Below are 27,028 nucleotides of genomic sequence, written 5' to 3' on the forward strand. Positions count from 1 at the left end.
CGGGATGCGTTGAGCTTCTGATAGAACTTGCGTGTATCTTGAGAACGGCACAGCTGTTCCATCTCCTCGCACTCCGCTTCTTCCAGGCGGCGTTTCTTCTCCTGAAAAAGGCGAGTCTGATGTCTCCGCTTCCGTCTATAACGTTCCACGTTCTGCCGGGTACCTTGCTGCAGCGCGACCGCCCGCGCTGCGTCCTTCTCCTCCAGAATCTGTCTGCACTCTTCGTCGAACCAATCGTTCCGTCGACTTCGACCCATATACCCGACGTTGTTCTCCGCTGCGTCGTTAATGGCTGCTTTGACTGTATTCCAGCAGTCCTCAAGAGGGGCCCCATCGAGCTCACCCTCTTCCGGCAACGCTGCCTCGAGATGCTGCGCGTATGCAGTGGCGACATCAGGTTGCTTCAGTCGCTCTAGGTCGTACCGCGGCGGTCGTCGGTACCGAACATTGTTGATGACGGATAGTTTTGGGCGCAGTTTAACCATCACCAGATAGTGGTCAGAGTCGATGTTAGCGCCACGATATGTTCTGACGTCGATAATGTCGGAGAAGTGCCGTTCATCAATCAGAACGTGGTCGATTTGTGATTCTGTCTGCAGTGGTGATCTCCAGGTGTACCGATACGGGAGGCTGTGTTGGAAGTAGGTGCTGCGAATGGCCATATTCTTGGAGGCGGCGAAATCAATTAGTCGTAGGCCGTTTTCGTTCGTCAGCCGGTGAGCGCTGAACTTTCCAATAGTCGGTCTAAACTCCTCCTCTTGGCCAACCTGAGCGTTCAAATCTCCTATGATGATTTTGACGTCGTGGCTTGGGCAGCTGTCGTACTCACGTTCCAGCTGCGCGTAGAATGCGTCCTTATCATCATCAGTGCTTCCGGAGTGTGGGCTATGGACGTTGATTATGCTGAAGTTGAAGAACCGGCCTTTGATCCTCAACTTGCACATTCTTTCATTGATCGGCCACCACCCGATCACGCGCCTTTGCATATCGCCCATCACTATGTAAGCTGTTCCCATCGCGTGTGTTGCCGCAGCTCTGATAGATGGTATGATTACCTCTAAACGTTCGCACCATTGATCCCTTCCAACAAACCTCCTGCAGCGCTACGATGCCGAATCCACGGTCCTTGAGCACATCGGCGAGTATGCGTGTGCTCCCGATGAAGTTGAGAGATTTGCAGTTCCACGAACCGAGTTTCCAATCGCTAGTCCTTTTCGTCGCAGTGGTCTTCGCCGATGGTTCCGGTCCGTACTCTCTTGTTGATTGTTCGTTGCTTAAGATTTTTAAAGGCTGGCTTGCAGGGCCTGACACCAAACCCCTAAATTTCCGGAAGACCATTCCTCCTTATTTCCGGTGGACCATGGTGCACAGTTTCATTTTAGAGTCCCTCGCTGGCACTCGGACGATGATCAGCTGCCCCTAACATGGAGAACAGACGCTGTTGTGAGCCGATCCTGACATGGAGAACAGACGCTCAATAAGATTTGCACCTCCGGAGAGGAGCAAACCCCCCCTTCCCTGTCAGCATACGACCATAGTTCCCACCGGGGTTGGTTACCCGATCTTCCCTAAGGTTGCTCGTATCCCGGCCAGCACCGCCGGGAGGTAGGGATAGGAGTTGCTGGGTAAGAGGCTAAGGACCGCGATATGGGGTCTATTTTATTCCTTCAGGTACGCGAAGTACCAATGGTACGCTTTACCCAGCATTTGCCGTGCCCGAGTGTTACTATTTATTCTGAAATGCTGAGCCATGTAAAAGTACTGATGTAGAAAATATTTTTGAAACTTCTTATTACTCTGCTTCTTTCGAAGCTTTCGTTGAAGCTTTTCATTTTTTTTTATTTCTCAATTATTCCGAATTCTCTCTAGAATCCATTTAGGAAAAAATATTGCCTGAACGAATCCCAAAACATTTTTCAAAGCATTTCCTAATAAGTTTCATCATGCTTTCCCTCAAAATTTCCATTTTGCCATGCAAGAACCAATCGACTTTTTATTTTAACTTTGTCAACAAGTACCCTATAAATTAATTTGAAAGATTTACCAATAGTTACTATACCAATTCCATCGAAATCTTAGTCAACTCTACGAAACGTGTCATCCTTAAAACTAAAAAAAGTAATCTTTAATAATTATCACAATACTTTCATGCCTCTGTTCATAAAATATATTTTAGGAATATCTGGAAAAAAAACTTGGAGGCGTATCCGGATTATTTCCTGGAGGAATATACGGAAGAACTCCTAGAGGGATATCCAGATGAGTTTCTGAAGGAATATCCGAAGTACCTATAGCTGGAGGAATATCACGAAAAAAAAATTAGATTATTTGTCTTATTTGCCTTGTTTGTCTTATTCGTCTTGTTCCTTTTCTGTATTTGATTTCAATTTATATATTTGGTAGCTTCATGTTTCCAAATGTGAATACGTTATTTCCTAGTGTCACGCTAGATACAAAATTGATCGCTCTCATCGCTCCATTCCTGCTCCTGAAATGGTAATTTTTGTATGGAATTTGGAAAACTTGGTTGAAGTAAAAAGATTTTCCTTAAAAATTGTATGCGGTTACATATACTTCTATTACACCAAATGCGGTTCCTTTATGCCTCAAATCATTGGAGAGAGGTACTGAGGCAATGATTTAGAGCTTACTTCAAATTTGGGAAATAGTAGGTCCACAAAATTGTCTAGGAACATTCTTTGGTAAAATTCAAAGAAATTGCCAGCTGGGATAGGCGAAATTCCTTCCCAATTTTCGGTTCTAGACATTTTAGTTCGAAAATAGCGCTCTACCGCGAGAGAGTTTCCCTCAGACCTTAACATCTTACACATAAAAACGCGTTCATGAATAAATTAGCGAACTAACAAGTTCACGTTGTATTTTTAGTCACGTTGGAAATTTGGTACAATTGGAAAGTGTGAGGACTGAAATGAATTTGGCGAATTTAGTTTTAATTTAGATTAATAAATAATCATTAATTCCTTAGATTGTATGTTGCGTAATCCACTATGGTCAAGACACCATAATTAGCCAAGATTTTCTGCTCCTAGCTACGCGTCTATTAGCTTCCCAAGGATTTCGACCTACTTGACACGGTAGGTGCAATTAGTGGTTGACCGCCGCTGTACGACTACTCCATTATGAATCATTACCCAATGGGCAGTGGCGAATCAATTAATTCGAGTACTTTACCCTGCCCTACAGGGAATTATCGTCCGGAAGCGTGTCCCCTTTGCAATCACGCCATCCATCCGTGCTTCACAGTGACTTTATTTTGTTTTTATGTTCGTGGTGTGATTTTCCAAGTATGAGCGACGGTATGCGTGATGGCATGACATAATCGGGATTATTTGCACTTACCTTTAATAATCAGCTCTCCACAGTGGCACTCTGTATACTAAAAGTATCACCTTCTAATTGCAGATGTTCTACCTTCCGCACTTGACACCTCTTCTGGCACCGCCACCAATTCCATCTATCCTAACTTTTACCCCTCGGACATCATCGAGGACCCACCGCCCACCAGCACCTATCCCTATTTTCTGTTCCCATCCAAAAAGTACCCTCCGTCGGCTTTCGAGCAGACCATCTACAACGGAGCGGACTACATCAATGTCCCAGCCGCCGGTCCCTTCAACACCACCCACCACCACTCCCATTCCCCCGCCACCAATCACGATAGTGTTGCACCATCACCACCCGCACAACAGCACCACTTCACCAGTAGCACTTCCACTAGACATGAGCACAGTTTCGACAGCACCGCCACCGCCACCGCTAATGTTAACCATAATAATATGCACCCATCACCGTCGGCACCAAACCAGCACGGTACCAAGCAGCACCACCTACCGAACGGCACCGCTAGTAGTAGCAGCACCGATGACAATTCGCACCACCAATCGCACCATCACCAGCACCAGCCCGACACGCCGTGGAGCGGGGTCGCTGTGGCGCCCGATCTGCGGCAACGGATCGAAACCGGTGAGCTATGAAAACCGTAGATATGTTAAGGCTTGTTTATGGGATTTCGGACAAAATCTTCGCGGAATGAGAGAAGATGAGTTACCACCGTTCACATTAATTAGTTTATCAATTTCACAATTCTTAAGGACCCCATACATGCACCGAAATGTTGTACAACTTTTACTCCGCGCCCAGGAAATTTGGTTCTGTCGGAGTTAAGTCGGACCGTCTGTGGGCAAGTTGTACTGTCCAACAAGCGTACAACTTGACCACAGCTTGAGTAAGTGCTCAAAAAGTGTATTCTTTGCGTCGCGTAATACATGGAGCAGTTTGATGGACATTACCTCAAAATTTTACGAATGCAAGTTCATCTACCGCTTCATGGCTTGTAGAGCTATGCAATGTGGCACGATAACATAGAATTTGATAGGTTCTCTACAGCAACATGATTTATTTGCAGAATGATCATATGGAGAAAATTGGACTGTAAAATTTGATACAGATACTAAAGCCCATTTTTCGTCATTGCAACTCGTGCTGAAAAAATCTTCTTTTTGCAACTAGTTGCATAAACTACTATTGAGGGCTTGTCAACATTAATCGTGTAAAGACACAAATCTCGTGAGCTGTAAAAAAAAATATTTAAATAAATAACTTTTTAGAGAATAAATCATTGAGCTGAATACATCGAAGGAAGCGCAGTACTCTTTCTGACAAAAATAAATACAACGGTAAGAATTGTATCCTATGCAGAATGAAAAAATCTCTCACTTATCAGCTCTGTATACATTCAGTAGGCCGAGAATCTTTAAGCCGATGAACAAATCATTATTCCGAAAGTCATTTGACCGAAAATATCATTTGGCCATCATTTGGAGCAGGTCATTCGAGCACGAGCGTGAGCATTACGATCGTACAATTCATAGTGCGAAATTGTGCAGGGAACCAAATGAACAGGGCTTGGGATCAGCTTGTATTGGAAACAAACAAACGAATTGCCGAATTGAATTCGAGAATAGTGAAAAGTGAGAAGTAAGAAGTGAGAAATGAGAATTGAGCATCGAATAGTGAGAAGTGAAAAGTAAGAAGTGAGAAGCAAGAAGTGAATAGTGAGATGTGCGATGTAAGCAGTGAGAAGTGAGATGTAAGAAGTGAGAAGGGAGAAGCGAGAAGCAAAAAGTGATAAGCAATAAGAGAGAAGTTAGAACGATCGAAGTGTGAAGTGAAAAGGGTGAAGGGAGAAGTGTGAAGTGTGAAGTGAAAAGGGTGAACTGAGAAGTGAGATGCGAGAAGTGAGGAATGAGATGTGAAAAATGATAAGTGAGAAGCGAATAGTGAGAAATGAGATGTAAGATGTGAGAAGTGAGAAGTAAAAAGTTAAAAGTGAGAAATGAGAAGCGAGAAAAGAATAGTGAGAAGTGAGAAGTAGTAGTAAAAGTGAAAACGAATTTGTACACAGGGGTCCGTTTTTACGCGAAGGATACGTTCCGCGTAAATCAAAACCGCGTAAAAAACGAATTTTAATCTATAATCGTTTTTTCACGATTTTCAAGCGTGAAAACCTTGACAAAATGATTTTTGATTGTTTTTTGAAAAAGTCATTTTTTACGTAGATTTCGAATTTTACGCGGTTTTCAAAAAAAAAAAGTCTTAGGGAAAACACTTTAACAGGGAAAACAGTATTTATCGGAGGTACGATGCTGGGTCATTAGACCGAAGGCCGTCAATCTAGAAAAAAAAACATTTGGTCACAGCCGTTAGGCCGAATGAGATGTGAGAGAGGAGAAGCGAGAAGTGAGAAGTAAGAAGTGAGAAATGAGAAGTAAGAAGTAATATATGAGATGTGAGTAGGGAGAAGTGTGAAGGGAGTAGTGAGAAGTAAGAAGTGAGAAGTGAAAATTGAAAAGCGAGAAGTGGGAAGTAAGAAGTGAGAAGCGTGAAGTGAATAATGAGAAGTGCGATATAAGCAGTGAGAAGTGAGAAGTAATAATATATATATGATGTGAGAAGTGAGATGCAAGAAGGGAGAAGTGATAAGTGAGAAATAAGAAGTGAGAAGTAATATATGAGATGTGAAAAGTGAGAAGCCAGAAGGGAGAAGTGTGCAGTAGGAAGTGAGAAATGAGAAGTGAGCATCGAAAAGTGAGAAATGAGAAGTGAGAAGTAATATTTGAGATATGAGAAGTGCGAAGCAAGAGAAGTTTGAAGGAGAAGTGAATAGTGAAAAGTGAGAAGTAAGAAGTGAGAAATGAGAATTTAGCATTGAATAGTGAGAAGTGAAAGCAAGAAGTGAATAGTGAGATGTGCGATGTAAGCAGTGGGAAGTGAGATGTAAGAAGTGAGAAGGGAGAAGCGAGAAGCAAAAAGTGATAAGCAATAAGGGAGAAGTTAGAACGGTCGAAGTGTGAAGTGAAAAGGGGTGAAGGGAGAAGTGTGAAGTGTGAAGTGAGATGCGAGAAGTGAGGAATGAGATGTGAAAAATGAGAAGTGAGAAGCGAATAGTGAGAAATGAGATATAAGATGTGAGAAGTGAGAAGTAAAAAGTTAAAAGTGAGAAATAAGAAGCGAGAAAAGAATAGTGAGAAGTGAGAAGTAGTAGTAAAAGTGAAAAATAAGAAGAAATATATGAGATGTGAGAAGTGTTTTCATTTGAAAAAGATTTTATTTTTTGAAAACCGCGTAAAATCGAAATCCGCGTAAACAACGACTTTTTCGAAAATCGATTAAAAATCATTTATTTCACGATTTTTACGACTTTTTTAAAAAACCACGGAAGAAAAATTTTTGAAAAAATTCGCGTGAAAAACCGCGTAATTAGGGGCTCTCCTTAGTCGTGCGGTAAGATGCGCGGCTACAAAGCAAGACCATGCCGAGGGTGGCTGGGTTTGATTCCCGGTGCCGGTCTAGACAATTTTCGGATTGGAAATTCTCTCGACTTCCCTGGGCATAAAGTATCATCGTGTTAGCCTCATGATATACGAATGCAGAAATGGTAACCTGGCTTAGAAACCTCGCAGTTAATAACTGTGGAAGTGCTTAATGAACACTAAGCTGCGAGGCGGCAATGTCCCAGTGGGGGATGTAATGCCAATGAAGAAGAAGAAGAAACCGCGTAAATCCCAAAATCCGCGTAAAAAAAGTCGCGTAAAAAGCGACCCGCGTGAAAAGCTAGCCCAGGGTATTTTTTTTGGAAAAAGGGTTAAAAAAAGAGTTCTTGAATGTTCCCTCACATAAGCCGGCCAAGTCCTTAGTCAGTTGGGAAAAGACGGGAATGTTAGTGTGTGATTATTGTTGCTACTAGAGGCTAAGAGTACCTCTGCATCTCCACAATAACCACGGGAAGGAAGATGTGTTAGTTGGGAGGGGTAAAAGAGTGATTCAAATTTTGACTTTTTCGCTCTTTTGTGCTTAAACTATTGTATTTTTTATTTTAATCCTCTTCTTCTTCTTCTATGGCTCTACGTACTAACTGGAACTTGGCCTGCTCTTTCATCTTAATATTCTATTAGCGTTTCCTCAGTTATTAATTGAAAGTTTTCTATGCCCGCCATTACATGAGTATGTATCTTGTGTGGCAAGTACAATGGATACGCTAGGCCTAGGGAGTCGAGAATGTTTCCCACCCGAAAACATACAAGACCGGACCAGACCGAGAATCGAAATCGCCATCTCCGGATTGGCAATCCTACGCCTTTGCTCGCAAGGCTAACTGGAGACCCCATTGCCATTTTAATAGTCCTCCTAAATTTTTAACTAATTGGGATGTAATTTAATTGCGCACATGCCATTTGAAGTTTGTATGGAAATTACTATGAAAATTTCCACTTATATAAATGATCGTTCCGTGAAGTGGCCCATAAACGTTTTGAAGATAATCAACGCACCTATAGGGCATTTTATGAGACGTTTCGCGGTGGCCCGATTATTTACATTTAATGTTTTGTTTTGGTATGATTCTACGTAAACATTCCGTTAGGTCCGAACACAAAATAATGTTTGTAACGTTTTACTTTTAATTCGTGTTTTCTTCTGCATTTCATGCTTAGAATGCAATTGTATGAATAATCTGGCGACACGTTTTAAGAATCATATGAAAAACCTTGTTCTAAATCCCTGGTAGCCAAAAAGTAAAACAGGTAGAATTGATAACGGGGGTCGGAATGTTCAGCGCGAAATTACCAAACAAACGGGCTCCCACTAATTGTCAAAGTAGATAAACACGAGAAAAACAGCTGTTTCGATCTGTCTCATAAAATGTCTTATTGCATAGACTAGATCCTAACCTGAAAGTCATTTGTCGTTGCAAAGTCCAAGGTAAGCAGTGTTCTCGGCGACCTTCATCACCTTCACCTGTGGGCGAAACTGACTCTCTCATCCCCTTCGGCTCGTCAACTTTCAAGACTTTACCCAATTGATGAGGTGGCTACCATATGTCAACTCAACTCCGCAATTTAATTAACCGCTAACTCATTTTCTTTGGCAAGGAGTTGAATTTTTCTCGGTGCATTTTACTGAATTTCAGCAGGGACTTTCACTCTTACTTAGTTACAGGGGATCAGCACAATCTGATTGCAGTTTCGTTCGATCGTTTGTCAAAGACGGACAAAACAAAATTCATAATGTCCATGACCATTTTCATCCCCTAACTCACTCCCTCCTTCTTTTGGCGGCTGTGACACTTCAACCATCCGCTTCAACCTGTCGCCCAGCACAACCGAGTTACCTGATCGACGGACGGCACGAGAAAGAGGACGACTCCCTCTCATAGCAATGCATGCTCTCTGACGCCGACACTCACATATCGCCGTTGAACGCGGTGCCGTTGATGTGCCTCCTGTCTGCTAATTCATTCGTAACGGGCTCAGGCGTATGCGACCTCAACGCGTTATATTAAATGTAGGGTTACCAACTACCACCGCACAGCGGCTTTAATCCCATTTGTCAGAGTCGCCACGTCAATTTTTCCGGAGCTTAGCATGACGCAACACGGAACACTTACTGTGGGGGCACCCATGCAACCCACAGTCTTCGTTAATGGCCCTCCAGTCACGGATTCCCTCGGCACAGGTTAAGTGACACCTTAGGATTGGGGTACTGAGGTCTTTATTTCGTCATATTGTCAACCTATCTTGGTGGGCTAGATGTTCATTATAATTACGTGCAGTAAGAATCTCACGCTCATTAGGCGAACATAATGGGATTTTGATTTCCCAGTCTTACAAATACGTCCATACACGCGATACAACAGAAACTATGTTTCGGAGTAAATGAAACAGTCATGCGCATGAACAAGTAATATGAGTATTTAGTCACTCGACTGAAGTTCTGTTGCCATCGGTAGATCAGTTAGTTTATTGGAATCGCTTCTCAAAATTGTGCGCAACGCAACTCGTGCGTCGTTGACCATCTTGTCGTCACCAGATAGCGGAAAACGGGTTGTGCTTGCTGATATTCGTCCTGCCTTAAGAGTGTAGCAAAACGAGAGTGTGTTGCCTTCGACGCGCCCCGAAAAAAAATTCTAAGCCTGACGGTGGGGCCAAAAAGTGTCACTGATGCTCGATTGTGGTGCTACGGACGATGTCACTGTGCACCTCAACATCGCACATTCGCACATATGTATAAAGCACCCATCATTTTTGCATTGCTTACACTCGCGGCTGACCGCGTGAGGAAGTTAGCCCCGGTAGCATTTGGTTTTTATACTGGTTTTCTTTTTCTGGTAGCCTTTCTCTTGTAGAGCGAAAAATTGTGTTCAAGACCGTCATAAAACCTAAAATGTTACTTGGGAAGGTTGACCAACTTCGAAAGTGTATCTCGTACGATGGCTGCTATGATCTGCCCCTGACGAACAGAGGTTAGACTTGCTCATGTTTATAGGCCTGTTCAATGCCACATATCTCCCCTCTTCTCTAAAAAAATCTCTAATCAATCTCAAAACAACGCCATGCAATGGCGTCTCGACTCGCAATCAAAATATCATTTCCAATAACCCTGTTTCCCTTGTAATACAAATCATCACTACATTCTTTAAGCACACGTCAATTTCGCTGTGTTAATGTAATTGTCAAACAAACAGCCACAAAAATTAATCATATGTGGATATCTATTGTCAATTAAAAGAAACGCCTAATTCTTGTTAGCGTTCCACCATGGTGGAACGCATAAAAATCTTGCATGCGAACGTTAAGTTCATTCTGGTCTGTAATATTACTATTCTTCTTGCGGGCGTCTCACCAATGCAGAGGAAGAAACTCTTAAATGCGGGCGTCCCATCACGCAAAATTGTGATCATTCCGATAAACAATAACACCATTCCTCTTGCGGGTGTCCCACCAACGCAGTGGAAGAATCTATCGAGTGTGGGCGTCCCACCACGCAAAATTGTGATCATTCCGATAAACAATAACACCATCCTTCTTGCGGACGTCCCAAGAACGCAGAAGAAAAATGTCATTGTCAATGTCAATGTCAAATCATTCCTATCCAAAATAACACTTTTCTTCTTGCGGGCGTCTCACCAACGTGGAAGAAACACTTGAATGCGAGCGTCTTTTCGCCTAGAAATGTGATCCACCCACAGCTCTTGTTGAACTCTTTCAACTCAGCCATACATATTCAAAATGTTTTCCAATTTTCGAAGCACTAGCCAGCATAAAAACTCACCTTATCGAAACATTACCATTACCATTACCTACAATTCACCTAATGTACACAGTATTGTTGGAATTTCCTGTCATTCCATTTCACTAAACAGGACGATTGTGTGTTCCTCATATATAAAGCTATTGTAATCAAAAACAAAACTCTGGAAAGCTTTACTTTGAAAACGACAACACTGAAATTATAACACATTGAAGCCCTCCTTAGCCATGCGGTAAGATGCGCGGCTACAAAGCAAAACCATGCTGAGGGTGGCTGGGTTCGATTCCCGGTGCTGGTCTAGGCAATTTTCGGATTGGAAATTGTTTCGACATTCGACCCTGGGCATAAAGGTATCATCGTGCTAGCCCCATGATATACGAATGCAAAAATGATAACTTGGCTTAGAAACCTCGTAGTGAATAACCGTTGAAGTGCTTAATGAACACTAAGCTGCGAGGCGGCTCTGTCCCAGTGTGGGGATGTAATGCCAATAAGAAGAAAAATAAGAAGAAGTTTTGAAATTGAATCTAGCAAGTTGTTAAATATAGAACAACACTTTTTCATTTGGTAAATTTGGTAAGAGTTTCATACTCTTACTGGATAAAACTCCTATGATCTTTAATGGTCCTTTAACCCTTAAATGCGCAATGTTGTTTTAAAACAACAAACCGAAAATACGTTTAATTTTAATGATTTCAATGGTTATTTACGTTAAAAATATTTCCGACTATTTCTAAAAAAATCGCCTTGCGCCTTTAAGGGTTAATTTAATTTACATTTCTCCTTGTGTGTATGGGTAATTATAATTTTCGCAAAATCTTTACTCAAGCAAGACCTTATTGTCTCAGCCGACAACAAAGAAACACAGAGCAACTTGTTTCGAGCTTAATCAACTTTTGCCCATCACACTTTGCATAATTCATTAACAAACAAATCAAATCGGCGAGAAACTCCGCAGAAACTACAATGATTGGCATACCAAACAAAGAGTATGGAAAATAAAATGCTAGAAAATAATGGCGAAAAACGTTTGAAGCGCTTCAAAGGCCAGACACAAAAACAATTCCTAAAAGCAGTATCCCTCTGATTCATTTAGATATAACGAAACTTCAGACCAAAAGCAAAATCAATAGCTGAACCATAATCAGCCAAACAACGTACCACTGAAACTCTGCAATATTCTCCTCAAGGCCTGAGGTGTCCTCACAAAGATCAAAGTAAAAACGAGGAAATAGTTTGAAAAATATCCAAAAACTCTTATTCTTAATTCAACTGTCGGCTAGCTTACAACCAACAATTACAATCTTACCAAAAAAGACAATAAAAATAGGCGATTAAGGTTGAAATGTTAATTTTAATACAAGTGTGCGGAATATGAGTCATGTTCAGGATTCCAGTCAAAACGGTTCGCCATTGTTGATACTACGATAATTGTCTGATCGCAACATGGTTACAAAGCAAACTATCTTCTCTCATTCCCGACGAATTTTTCAAAAAATATCACAAATTAGATTATAAGTAGATATCACTGCACCATCACCTGCACTAGCACCATGCGATCGTATATGAAAAATGTGAAATGCACCAGTTTTAGTAAATGCACTGATTAACTTTCTCCTCGTAATGAATCTCTTTTGGAAATACTTATACAATACAATATTCGCATGGGTATCTGTTATCCAAACTTTCATCTCATCCCACCAAACTATCCTCCACATTCATGCCTACGTTCATTAAATTCAATCATATTGTGAAATATCAGCAGTTCCATCGTCAACATACTCGAAAACTCGAACCAACAAACTTCAATACTTTTAAACCCAAGGCAGTGCTCCGTTTTCAATCTGGAACCGGCGCGTGCTCTCCAGACCGAACATCAACTTCTCCAAGCATCTCAATTGTAAATTTTTGCACCAAAAACTATTTAAAACTACAAACAGTGCACTGCAATCCCCCACCCTAAGACGCGTTCCGAAACAAATCGGATCCCCGAACCGGCAACAATAACTACACTTACTGTCACCATCTGGTTCTTTGCTTCCCGAAGAGAGATGCTTGAAGATTGGTGAGAAAAAAAAACAAATAAAAAAGTCGACAACACAATCGAAAAACTCATTTTGAATTTCAACCCTCGAACGAACTCGTTCCGTCCATCTTCCAGAGAGAACCACTTCGAGAAGCTCAAGTGATTCGGATTTAGTGACGACGGCACGCCCCTCCCCTTCGAACAGAAAAACCCTCTGATTACCATTTATTTTATTTATCTTTTAATTAAATGCGACGAAAAACGACTAAGACGACAATGACGAAGAATTCGGGATGGGGCCAAGCAAGCAGAGCATCCGATCAAGAGGAGCCAAGTTTCACACGATGGGAAAATGCACAGCGACTTCCGTTTGCGCCGGGGATTCGGTGGAACGATGGAAAACCCTTTTCTGCTTTTCGGGGATCATGAATATGTAGGATGCTCATCATTTATGTTGTTTTTTTGGCTTGCAAAAAGTTTGCTTTCCCCATCCGTAGTGGCACCACCTCCAACAAGCATAAGAACTGACTAGTGATCAAAATGATGAGACGGGAGGTTTGTTGGCAAATTAATGCTAGAATCAGTTAAAAATAAAAACAAGAGAAAATATATGATAAAGAGTACAATAATTATTTTATTGAATAGTGCCTGATATCGTTTCCGAATGATTACTCATACGGAATTATTAATGTTCTTCTCATAGTGCATTCTTGATTCGAACTTATCGGTACTCACGTTTCAGGGGGAGAGGGTCCAGTAAGAATCCGACCAACCCAGAGTATGCATCCAGGACACCGGCTAGTGGATCTATGTTTTCTTATCCCGGGATACGAATATTTCGGGAAATACCAATTTTCTGGCAATCCTTAATGTAATCAGTACTATTTAAAAGCAAAACGTAAATTGAATTGAAACCAAATTAACAAATTAGTTAAAATATTTAAGGTGCGAAAAATAATATATTTGTAACCTTGAATTTGTTTCCAACATTCAAAATATATGACTGCCTTCCATTCTTTCTGTTTTGTTGGTTCAAATGCTAACTTTGTTCAGCATTATGCAAGCGAATCAAAAGCTTGATTCTTAAATTCAAGCAACAGATCTTGTAAAATCCAGACTTACAATCATCGCATGCCATTCAACAATTTAGCAAACTTCTAACTCCTTTTCCAGCATAATCAACACATACACAAAACACACATTTCTCACCTCAGAAACGGCAGACAGACAAACCCAGACCCCCGTCGACGACTCCTGACCTTCCGACTCCTGGATAATTTTGCTATCTCCTGTGCAGGAAGTGTGAGCGTGTGTTTGTCTGAAAATTAACTCACATTAAATTTAATGGCGCACATTTAGCAATAGCAATAATGATAATCACTCCCGCCCCGTTCTTCGTCACCTCCGAATGTCGGAACAACCCACCAAGTGGCAGACGAACTTGGTGAAACATATTTGGCACGTTGTTTTTGCTCTAGCATAGCTTTGGTAGCTCTTAGTTGAAAAGGGCTGTCCTGCGCCGAAAGCACACGCTTCGGATTTCCCTCCTGGAATGATAATAACAATGATGAACGCATGGTCTGGGCTAAGCATTTTGTGGAAAGGAGGATGACGACGACTATGACGGCGGTGATGATGATGATGATGAGTACGATGCTTTATAATTATGATACTTATACAGTTGAAGAGTGTTGAATAACCAACATACCAAACATCCCTCATCTATGCCAGCTGGTAATTGCTGCATCAAAGGAATAGTCTAAAACCATTTATTCCAAGAAACTGGGGAAAGGTTCTAATCCTGCAACGAGCACTAAGCTTCTTCTATTCAAAGTATTGAGAGTGGGAGATTTACTATTTGGAAAGTTTATAAGCGATCGTTTTATTCGGCAATCACAAATATGATTTTGGAGGTTAATGGGTTGAAAAACGAGTGTTGAGGAAATGCTGTAGCTCGATGCATAGAAATTATAAATAATTAAATAACATATTAAAGCTGTAGAAGTTTCATATGTCGTTAATATGGTTTTTTGATTCAAATAACTACTGTGATATCGGATTATTTAAATAAAAACACTGCACTCGATACTTTATGAACCGCACCGGCCACCAAGGGACTATCTTTATTCAATCACGACTCTGATTCAACTGAACTCAATACGCTCCCTGTTACACACACTCTACACAGTTTGTCCACTCTCCACTGTAGGGTACGAACCCCAATAGTTCGTCGATGCCACAACTACCAAGTGCATTTTGTTGCAGCATAGCTCGGGACGGATCAGCACATCGCAAACATTTTTGAAAAGAATCTTCAAGAAAAGAAATAATAGCAATAAACAAACAACAATTTCAATCTTATTGCAATTTCAAAGGAATACTCAGCGGATTCCGGGAAAAGGGTAATTCTTCAATGATTCAGAAATGGAATCTTTCATAAATAAAGGAAAGAAATCATTTAAGAAACCTGGATGATTATAATTTATGAAGCTCTGATCGAATCCAATAATCTATCCATCCTGAAGGGATTTTTTTTATGGAATAGGGAAGCAATCATCTGCAGATTCTGAAAAGTATCCTCTGTGGATTCCGAAGGGCTCTGAATTCCGTAGATAATCCGCTCTGGATTCCGAGGGGAATTCGATTAGAACTTCGATGAGAATATACGGATAATAGTAAACAACATCAGTTACATACCAGTACCAGTCAGTACCAAGGAATACTCAAAGGGTAATTCTTCAAGGATTCAGAAATAGAATTCTTTATGAATATCAGAAAAAAATAAGAGCCAGGCTCGGGCTGAAAGTCTCGGTAATAGAGAAAAAGAGAAAAAAAAAGTTATTCAAGGAACCTCAATGGTTTTCAAAATGAATCTCCAAGCGCAAACAATACACTATCTGCGTATTCCGGAAGGAATCTTCTGTGGATTCCAAAGAAAATCCACTTATGTAAAGTGTAGAACTTAAACATGTTTATAAAACGCTTTATAAAGCATAGATGACGGGGAATTCAATGCAGATTCAGTAAAGAATCCGCTACGATTACGAGATGAGCAAGCCTAGGTCTGAAAGTCTCGCTAAAAAAGACACAAAAAAAAAAATCCGCTGAGGATTCCTAAATGAATTCACTTCAAATACCGGAAAAAAACCACAGCAGATTCTGAAAAGAATACGCCAAGAATTCCGAAAAGAATCCCTTCAGCATTCCAAAAGGAATCTGCCACGGTTTTAAAGGGATCCGTCACTGGCTAAGAAGGAAACCAGCTACGAATTCCGAAGGGAATCCGCCAAGTATTTCGAAGGGAATTCACCGAAATCCAAATTGAATCCGAATCCGCAGGAAATCTGCCATGATCTCCAAATGAAATTCGCAACGGATTCCGAAGGAAACCCGGAACGGATTTCGAAGGCGATTCAGTAGGGAATCTTCCATTAGTTCCGAGGGTAATCCGCCACGAATACCGAAGGGAAATTGACACGGTCCGCCACGGATTCCGGAAACGGGTTCGATGGATAGTCTTTCGAGAAGAATTCTCAGCGTATTACCATAGGACCCTCAGCGGATTCCGGGAAGATTTTTTGAGGGTGCCGTAATTAATCTTGTACAGATTCTAAGAGGCATCCGCAAGGATTAATGAGGGGAATTTTTAAAGGCTTCTCAAGGGATTCCACTCCTGATTCCGAGGGTTATCCTCAACAGATTCCGAAGAGTATCCGTTACGGATTCCAATAGGAATCAGCCTTGAATTCCTAGGAGAATCCCTTTCGGATACCGAGGGGAATCCCCTTCGAATTCCGAGGAGAATCCGCTCCGGGATCCGAGGTGAATCTGCTCCAGATTCCAAAGGGAATTCCCTCCAAATTCCAAGTGAAATCCACTTCAGATTACGTAGGGGAATCCGCTCTGAATGCCAAGGGGAATCCGAGGGGAATTAACTTCGGAATCTTAGGAGAAACCGCTCTGGAATATGAGAGGATTCCGCTCCGGATCCGAGCGGATCCGCAATATGAAGGGAAACAGCTCCGAAATCCGAGGGGAATTAGCTCCGGAACCCGAGGAATCCGCTCCGGATTCCGAGTGGAATCATTTCCGGATTTGAACTGGAATCCGCTCCGGATTCCGCGGGGTATCATTTCCGGATTCAGAGGGAAATTCACTCTGAATGCCAAGGGGAATCCGAGGGGAATTAGCTCCGGAATCCTAGGGGAATTAGCTCCGGAGCCCCTATGGGAATCCGCTCCGGAATCTTAGGGGAATCCACTCCGGAACCCGAAGGGAATTCGTTCCGGATTCCAAGGGGAATCCACTCCGAATTCCAAAAGGAATCCGCTCCAAATTCCAAGGAAAATACGCTCAGGATCCCAAGGGAAATCCGCTCCAGATTCCAAGGGAAATCCGCTCCGGATTCCGAGGGGAATCCGCTCCGGATTCCGAGGGGAATCCGCTCCGGATTCCGAGGGGAATCCGCTCCGGATTCCGAGGGGAATCCGCTCCGGATTCCGAGGGGAATCCGCTCCGGATTCCGAGGGGAATCCGCTCCGGATTCCGAGGGGAATCCGCTCCGGATTCCGAGGGAAATCCGCTCCGGATTGCAAGGGCAATCCGCTCAGGATTCCGAGGGGAATCCGCTTCAGATTCCGAGGGGAATCCGCTCCGGATTTCAAAAGAAATCCGCTCCAGATTTCAAGGGCAGTTCACGCCAGATTCCAAGGGGAATCCTCTCCGTATTCCTAGGAGAATCCTCACCGTATTTAAAGAGGAATCCTCTCAGGATTCCAAGGGGAATCCGCTCCGAATTCCAAGGGGAATCCGCTCCGAATTTCAAGGGAAATCCGCTCCGGATTCCGTGGGTAATCCGCTCCATATTCCGAGGAGAATCCACTCCGGATTCCGAGGTGAATCTGCTCCAAATTCCAAAGGGAATTCCCTCCAAATTCCAAGTGAAATCCGCTTCAGATTACGTAGGGGAATCCGCTCTGAATGCTAAGGGGAATCCGAGGGGAATTAACTCCGGAATCCAAGGAGAAACCGCTCTGGAATCTGAGGGGAATTCACTCCGGAACCCGAGGAATCCGCTCCAGATTCCGAGGGGAATCATTTCCAAATTCTGAGAGAAATTCGTTCTGAATGCCAAGGGGAATCCGAAGGGAATTTGCTCCGGAATCCTAGGAGCATCTGCTACGGAATCTGAAAGGATTCCGCTCCGGAATAATGGAGCATCCGCTCCGGATCCGAGGGGAATCCACACTGCAATATTAGGGGAAGCAGCTCCAAAATCCGAAGGGAATTAGCTCCGGAGCCCTATGGGAATCCGCTCTGGAATCTGAGGAGAATCCACTCCGGAACCCGAAGGGAATTCGTTCCGCATTCCAAGGGGAATCCACTCCGAATTCCAAAAGGAATCCGCTCCAAATTCCAAGGAAAATACGCTCAGGATCCCAAGGGAAATCCGCTCCAGATTCCAAGAGAAATCCGCTCCGGATTCCGAGGGTAATCCGCTCCGGATTCTGAGGGGAATCCGCTCCGGATTCCGAGGGGAATCCGCTCCGGACTCCGAGGGGAGTTCGCTCCGGATTCCGAGGGGAATCCGCTTCGGGATCCGAGGGGAGTCCGCTCCGGATTCCGAGGGGAATCCGCTCCGGATTCCGAGGGGAATCCGCTCCGGATTTTTAAAGGCTTCTCAAGGGATTCCACTCCTGATTCCGAGGGTTATCCTCAACAGATTCCGAAGAGTATCCGTTACGGATTCCAATAGGAATCAGCCTTGAATTCCTAGGAGAATCCCTTTCGGATACCGAGGGGAATCCCCTTCGAATTCCGAGGAGAATCCGCTCCGGGATCCGAGGTGAATCTGCTCCAGATTCCAAAGGGAATTCCCTCCAAATTCCAAGTGAAATCCGCTTCAGATTACGTAGGGGAATCCGCTCTGAATGCCAAGGGGAATCCGAGGGGAATTAACTTCGGAATCTTAGGAGAAACCGCTCTGGAATATGAGAGGATTCCGCTCCGGATCCGAGCGGATCCGCAATATGAAGGGAAACAGCTCCGAAATCCGAGGGGAATTAGCTCCGGCCGCTCCGGATTCCGAGTGGAATCATTTCCGGATTTGAACTGGAATCTGCTTCGGATTCCGCGGGGTATCATTTCCGGATTCAGAGGGAAATTCACTCTGAATGCCAAGGGGAATCCGAGGGGAATTAGCTCCGGAATCCTAGGGGAATTAGCTCCGGAGCCCCTATGGGAATCCGCTCCGGAATCTTAGGGGAATCCACTCCGGAACCCGAAGGGAATTCGTTCCGGATTCCAAGGGGAATCCACTCCGAATTCCAAAAGGAATCCGCTCCAAATTCCAAGGAAAATACGCTCAGGATCCCAAGGGAAATCCGCTCCAGATTCCAAGGGAAATCCGCTCCGGATTCCGAGGGGAATCCGCTCCGGATTCCGAGGGGAATCCGCTCCGGATTCCGAGGGGAATCCGCTCCGGATTCCGAGGGGAAACCGCTCCGGATTCCGAGGGGAATCCGCTCCAGATTCCGAGGGAAATCCGCTCCGGATTCCGAGGGAAATCCGCTCCAGATTCCAAGGGAAATCCGCTCCGGATTCCGAGGGGAATCCGCTCCGGATTCCGAGGGGAATCCGCTCCGGATTCCGAGGGGAATCCGCTCCGGATTCCGAGGGGAAACCGCTCCGGATTCCGAGGGGAATCCGCTCCAGATTCCGAGGGAAATCCGCTCCGGATTCTGAGGGGAATCCGCTCCGGATTCCGAGGAGAATCCGCTCCGGATTCCGTGGGTAATCCGCTCCATATTCCGAGGAGAATCCACTCCGGATTCCGAGGTGAATCTGCTCCAAATTCCAAAGGGAATTCCCTCCAAATTCCAAGTGAAATCCGCTTCAGATTACGTAGGGGAATCCGCTCTGAATGCTAAGGGGAATCCGAGGGGAATTAACTCCGGAATCCAAGGAGAAACCGCTCTGGAATCTGAGAAGAATTCACTCCGGAACCCGAGGAATCCGCTCCAGATTCCGAGGGGAATCATTTCCAAATTCTGAGAGAAATTCGTTCTGAATGCCAAGGGGAATCCGAAGGGAATTAGCTCCGGAATCCTAGGAGCATCTGCTACGGAATCTGAAAGGATTCCGCTCCGGAATAATGGAGCATCCGCTCCGGATCCGAGGGGAATCCGCACTGCAATATTGGGGGAAGCAGCTCCAAAATCCGAAGGGAATTAGCTCCGGAGCCCTATGGGAATCCGCTCCGGAATCTGAGGGGAATCCACTCCGGAACCCGAAGGCAGTGCTGCAAAGTGTCACCGTACAAGTCACGCAAAGCGTGACAATAACAAAATCCAGGTCATGTGTCAAGTACTCAATTGTGATGCTCAATGTGGATCTCACATGCTTGGTGTAACGATCACCATGAAAGTGACATTTTAGCAACTAGCGCTTGGTCACTCACCATGTCTTCACTTCTTCTGCCTGTGATCACCAGCATGAATGATAGGAAAACTTTCCTGATGTTGTGGTTGTCATATCCATGTCATCTTGACTATCGTGATGATCACTTGACCTATGCGGTGTTTGGTTCGAAATCAACGCTCGACAGCAATGGAATAATCCACTTAGCGGAATTAATGGATTTTTGCTGTGATAAAATGCATGAAGCCAAAATAGAATTTTGGGAACATTTAAGTGTTCTTATTGTTTATATTGACTTTTGTGCAATATTTTAAGAGGTGCTATTAAAAGAAAAGTACATACATAGTTTTTCCAAATTTGATCCAGACTATCTTTTGAAAAAGGTCAAATTTTTTTATTGATTTTTAAAAAGGATACAATTAAAAAACGACGCATCCTACAAAAAAATGTTGTATGGGTGACTATCGCAAAATCAGTCAAAGTTTCTAATAAAGATATCGGAAACAATTCAAATTGAGCCCTACACTGAAAAAATCAGTTTCAACAGTTTCAAAATTAAAACTCGATTTGCGAAAAAACGCTTTTTTGATTTGTATGAAATTGTGTCTCAAGATAGGTGATTATGTTCCTACCAACCGTCCATACATCGCAAGCTTGACACTTTTAAGGAAAAAGTTTTTCTAACAAAAATTTTTCTTGTCGGAATTGATTTTTTTCTCAGTGTCAAGGAGTGCCAGTGGATTTAACATATACATACATATATTTAAATATTCCTGTACAGTCAAGCAGAGAACAATATTTAGGTCGTAACTAATCGCAACGGATAAAAATACACTGAAAATAATTTCGACAAGAAAAAGTTTTTGTTAGAAAAACTTTTTTCCTTCAAAGTGCCCAGCTTGCGATGTATGGACGGTTGGTAGGAACATAATCACCTATCTTGAGACACAATTTCATACAAATCAAAAAAGCGTTTTTCGCAAATCGAGTTTTAATTTTGAAACTGTTGAAACTGATTTTTTTTCAGTGTAGGGCTCAATTTGAATTGTTTCCGATATCTTTATTAGAAACTTTGACTGATTTTGCGATAGTCACCCATACAACATTTTTTGTAGGATGCGTCGTTTTTGATTGTGTCCATTTGAAAAAATAAATAAAACAGTTTGGCCTTTTTCAAAAGATAGTCTGGATCAAATTGGTAAAAACTTAGTTAGAGCCATTCACAAATACGGCCCATACAAATTTCAGAACCCTCCCATACAAAATACGTTACGAGAGGGTGGGTGGGGGCTTTCAGCCCCCAGGTCCATTTTAGCGTTATGTAATTTGTGAATGAACCCTTAATTTAACTATTGATTTATCCAATTTATCAATCAGAAAAGGACACTGATAAAAAAATACACGTTCGATTCATGTTTTCCGGAATATGAATATTTTCAATAAGCTTACACCATCAAGTCTAATGTAATCCACATCACTACAATGTTCTTGACATCCTCAATTCAAATGTCAATGTAGATATCCACATTCATTATTGATACACTACTATATGATATGCATATCCATGAATAGCCATAACAAATACACGTTCGATTCGTGTGTTTCAAAATGTTGATATTTCATTCCAAATTACACCATCAAGTCTGATGCATTTCACATCACTGAGATGTTCTTCACAAACTCAGTTCAAATGACCATGTTTATAGCAAATTCTATAATTGATACACCACGATGTCATATGTTTATCTAAAACATGTTATGAATTGATTCGAAAGAATTTGAGTATGCAATCAGACGATTCAGACGATCCTCCATGTGTCATTATTTCAATAAAAAAGCACATGTTCATGCATCTTTCGAAAAGGCCGCAACATTTTTCAGTTATTATCGGTAGTGAACTGGTTTTATATTAAATTGCACTTGTTTATGAAACACATAAATAAACGAAAAAAGTGAAGATCATCAAATTAAAGCAATATTACTATCCTAGGTAAACACAAGTATAATGTTTGATTCAACCAATTTAAAAAAAAAAATGAACGTCTACAAATCTACGAAGAACTTCCCAATTTGTTTTATATCCATATAGTTTGAAACTGTAATTAAACAACAGAAAAATGTTCACTTCTTTTTAATTTGTTTTCGTTTAATTTAATCCATCCGGAATGCGACTTCCGTCATAGGGTTGAAAATCATTATTTCAATACATAAACATATATTATATATCAATATTTCAACTTTATTTTCTTGTTCTGGAAAAACTGGCTGATCTGCTGTGGCATCTGTGGAATCAGCACCGAACCGATCACGTTCTCTGGCAGCAGCCCTTTTGGATGTAGGTAACTTAAATTTCTATGATCTGTGTGGATAATAAGAACCTTATTCACCGGTTGCAGATTTCGGAAAATAAAAGCACTTACCTGTTCGCAGTCAAAATCGTCGGACTCAGCTCGTTAATGCTGGTTGGAGTGGTTCAGCTTTTCTAAAGATAATAAATGCAATCATCTGCTGTGGCCTGTTACATTATCATCAAACTTGATTTTTTTTTTCTATTTGTCCGGATATCGATTTTCGTCGGAGGTTCGAAAACTAACGAGACGTTTTTCAATACTTCCACCGTTGATTCGTCGGAATTATTAGAAAACTGTGTTTCTTGGAATAGATTTCGATCCGATGACGGAAATCGGACTCCGGAAAAAAAAGGAATCATCATTATTATTTATTATATATGAAATAAAACACGAAATTCACTCACAATTCAAATGAAATTCAACACAATTATAATTAGATATCACATATTAAACAAACGACTATGACAAGTCGAGCAACCGAATTCGTTTTGTTTTACACGTTAATACCGTGTGGTTTGTTTACAAAAAAATTTTGAGTTTTGATTGAGCGATGTCATGTGGTTTACACGTGATATTGATTGGCTTTGACAACATGCGCAAATCCATGTGTAGAACACACGGTCCTCTCGTGTATTTTTTTTATAGTGGACGTCAGTCTAATCAAACGACAACAAAATCAATCAATAACGGTGCTCACCTGCACTTTTGACAGCTGACCGACCTGATGCTCTTTATGGCTCTCAGCTTGTGGTTGTCAATCTGGGTGTCACGCTTACCGAAGGTACTCACGTGTCAGCTTCTACATGTCACGATGCGCTTGCAGTGATTGTCAGTAAAGAACATCGTTTAAAAGCGTGGTGGTTTTTGTTTTCATATCTGATCATCTGGTGATGGTCACGACATTTTGCAAGACTGCCCGAAGGGAATTCGTTCCGCATTCCAAGGGGAATCCACTCCGAATTCCAAAAGGAATCCGCTCCAAATTCCAAGGAAAATACGCTCAGGATCCCAAGGGAAATCCGCTCCAGATTCCAAGAGAAATCCGCTCCGGATTCCGAGGGTAATCCGCTCCGGATTCTGAGGGGAATCCGCTCCGGATTCCGAGGGGAATCCGCTCCGGATTCCGAGGGGAATCCGCTCCGGATTCCGAGGGGAGTTCGCTCCGGATTCCGAGGGGAATCCGCTTCGGGATCCGAGGGAGTCCGCTCCGGATTCCGAGGAATCCGCCTGATTCCGAGGAATCCGCTCCGGATTCCGAGGAATCCGCTCTGATTCCGAGGGAATCCGCTCCGGATTCGAGGGAATCCGCTCCTGATTCCGAGGGGAATCCGCTCCGGATTCCGAGGAATCCGCTCCGGATTCGAGGGGAATCTGCTCCAGATTCCGAGGGAATCCGCTCCAGATTCGAGGGAATCCGCTCCGGATTCGAGGGAATCCGCTCCGGATTCCGGGGGAATCCGCTCCGGATTCCGGGGGAATCCGCGCCGGATTCCGAAGGGAATCCGCTCCGGATTCCGAAGGGAATCCGCTCCGGATTCCGAGGGAATCCGCTCCGGATTCGAGGGAATCCGCCCGGATTCCGAAGGAATCCGCTCCAGATTCCGAGGGAATCCGCTCCGGATTCGAGGGAATCCGCCTGGTTCGAGGGGAATCCGCTCCACATTCCGAGGGGAATCCGCTCCGGATTCCGAGGGGAATCCGCTCCGGATTCCGAGGGGAATCCGCTCCGGATTCCGAGGGGAATCCGCTCCGGATTCCGAGGGGAATCCGCTCCGGATTCCGAGGGGAATCCGCTCCGGATTCCGAGGGGAATCCGCTCCGGATTCCGAGGTAAATCCGCTCTGGATTCCGAGGGGAATCCGCTACAGATTCCGAGAATCCGCCCGATTCCGGAGGGAATCCGCCTGATTCCGAGGGGAATCTGCCTGGATTCCGAGGGAATCTGCCTGGATTCCGAGGGAATCCGCTCCAGATTCGAGGAATCCGCTCCGGATTCGAGGGAATCCGCTCCGGATTCCGAGGAATCCGCCCGATTCCGAGGAATCCGCTCCGGATTCCGAGGGAATCCGCTCCGATTCCGAGGAATCCGCCCGATACCGAGGGGAATCCGCTCCATATTCCAAGGGGAATCCGCTCCGGATTCCAAGGGAATCCGCTGCATATTCCCAGAGGAATCCGGTCCAGATTCTGAGGGGAATCCGCTCCGGATTCCGAGGAGAATCCGTTCCAGATTCCGAGGGGAATCCGCTCCTGATTCTGGGGGAATCCACTTCTGTTTCCGAGGAATCCGCCCGATTCGAGGAATCCGCTTCGATTCGAGGAATCCGCTCCGGATTCCGAGGGGAATCCGCTCCGGATTCCGAGGGAAATCCACTCTGGATTCCGAGGGAAATCCGCTCCGGATTCCGAGAGAAATCCGCTCCGGATTCCGAGAGAAATCCGCTCCGGATTCCGAGAGAAATACGCTCCGGATTCCGAGGGAAATCCGCTCCGGATTCCGAGGGAAATCCGCTCCGGATTCCGAGGGAAATCCGCTCCGGATTCCGAGGGAAATCCGCTCCGGATTCCGAGGGAAATCCGCTCCGGATTCCGAGGGAAATCCGCTCCGGATTCCGAGGGAAATCCGCTCTAGATTCCGAGGGGAATCCGCTCCGGATTCCGAGGGGAATCCGCTCCGGATTCCGAAGGGAATCCGCTCCGGATTCCGAAGGGAATCCGCTCCGGATTCCGAAGGGAATCCGCTCCGGATTGCGAGGGGAATCCGCTCCGGATTGCGAGGGGAATCCGCTCCGGATTGCGAGGAGAATCCGCTCCGGATTCCGAGGGGAATCCGCTCTGGATTACGAGGGGAATCCACTTCGGATTCCGAGGGGAGTCCGCTCCGGATTCCGAGGAGAATCCGCTCCGGATTCCGAGGGGAATCCGCTCCGGATTTCAAAAGAAATCCGCTCCAGATTTCAAGGGCAGTTCACGCCAGATTCCAAGGGGAATCCCCTCCGTATTCCTAGGAGAATCCTCACCGTATTTAAAGAGGAATCTGCTCCGGATTGCGAGGGTAATCCGCTCCAGATTCCGAGGGGAATCTGCTCCGGATTCTGAGGGTAATCCGCTCCGGATTCCGAGGGGAATCTGCTCCGGATTCCGAAGGGAATCCGCTCTGGATGCCGAAGGGAATCCGCTCCGGATTGCGAGGGGAATCCGCTCCGGATGCCGAGGGAAACCCGCTCCGGATTGCGAGGGGAATCCACTCCGGATGCCGAGGGAAATCCGCTCCGGATTCCGAGGGGAATCCGCTCCGGATTCCGAGGGGAATCCGCTCCGGATTCCGAAGGGAATCCGCTCCGGATTCCGAGGGGAATCCGCTCCGGATTCCGAGGGGAATCCGCTCCGGATTCCGAGGGGAATCCGCTCCGGATTCCGAGGGGAATCCGCTCCGGATTCCGAGGGGAATCCGCTCCGGATTCCGAGGGGAATCCGCTCCGGATTCCGAGGGGAATCCGCTCCGGATTCCGAGGGGAATCCGCTCCGGATTCCGAGGGGAATCCGCTCGGATTCCGAGGGGAATCCGCTTCGGATTCCGAGGGGAATCCCTCCCGGATTCCGAGGGGAATCCGCTCCGGATTCCGACGGGAATCCGCTCCGGATTCCGAGGGGAATCCGCTCCGGATTATAACGTGATTCCGCTCCGGATTCCGTGGGGTTTCCGAGGGGATTCCGCTCCGGATTCCGAGGGGATTCCGCTCCGGATTCCGAGAAGTATCCGCACCGGATATCGAGGGGAATCCGCTCCGGATTCCGGAGGGAATTCGCTCCGGATTCCGAGGGGAGTTCGCTCCGGATTCCGAGGGGAATTCGCTCCGGATTCCGAAGGGAATCAGCTCCGGATTCCGAGGGGAATCCGCTCCAGATTCCGAGGGAAATCCGCTCCGGATTCCGACGGGAATCCGCTCCGAATTTCGAGGGAAATCCACCCCGGAATCCGAGGGGAATCCGCTCCGGATTCCGAGGGGAATCCGCTCCAGTTTCTGAGAGGAATCCTCTCCGGATTCTGATAGGAATCCGCTCCGGATTCCGAAGGGAATCCGCTCCGGATTTCGAGGGGAATCCGCTCCGGATTATAAGGTGATTCCGCTCAGGAGTCCGAGGGGTTTCCGAGGGGATTCCGCTTCGGATTCCGAGGGGATTCCGCTCCGGATTCCGAGAAGTATCCGCACCGGATTCCGAGGGGAATCCGCTTCGGATTCCGGAAGGAATTCGCTCCGGATTCCGAGGGGAGTTCGCTCCGGATTCCGAGGGCAATTCGCTCCGGATTCCAAGGGGAATCAGCTCCGGATTCCGAGGGGAATCCGCTCCAGATTCCGAGGGAAATCCGCATCGGATTCCGAGGGGAATCCGCTCCGAATTCCGAGGGAAATCCACTCCGGAATCCGAGGGGTATCCGCTCCGGATTCTGAGGGGAATCCGCTCCGAATTTCGAGGGAAATCCACTCCGGAATCCGAAGGGAATCCGCTCCGGATTCCGGGGGGAATCCGCTCCGGATTCCGAGGGGAATCCGCTCCGGATTCCGAGGGGAATCCGCTCCGGATTCCGAGGGGAATCCGCTCCGGATTCCGAGGGGAATCC

The 27,028-nt window shown here is 44.8% G+C and overlaps 1 protein-coding gene across 1 annotated transcript in view; it reads left to right on the forward strand.

Moving 5' to 3' along the window:
* Positions 1 to 27,028, forward strand: part of LOC134204983 (uncharacterized) — a 712,198-nt gene that overhangs the window by 597,769 nt on the left and 87,401 nt on the right. Inside the window, exon 7 of the mRNA XM_062679833.1 lies at positions 3,424 to 3,984. Within this exon, the coding sequence (XP_062535817.1) occupies positions 3,424 to 3,984 (561 nt within the window). The remainder of the gene's footprint in view (positions 1 to 3,423; positions 3,985 to 27,028) is intronic.

The sequence above is a fragment of the Armigeres subalbatus genome, chromosome 1 (assembly GCF_024139115.2).
Source record: "Armigeres subalbatus isolate Guangzhou_Male chromosome 1, GZ_Asu_2, whole genome shotgun sequence".
NCBI lineage: Eukaryota > Metazoa > Arthropoda > Insecta > Diptera > Culicidae > Armigeres > Armigeres subalbatus.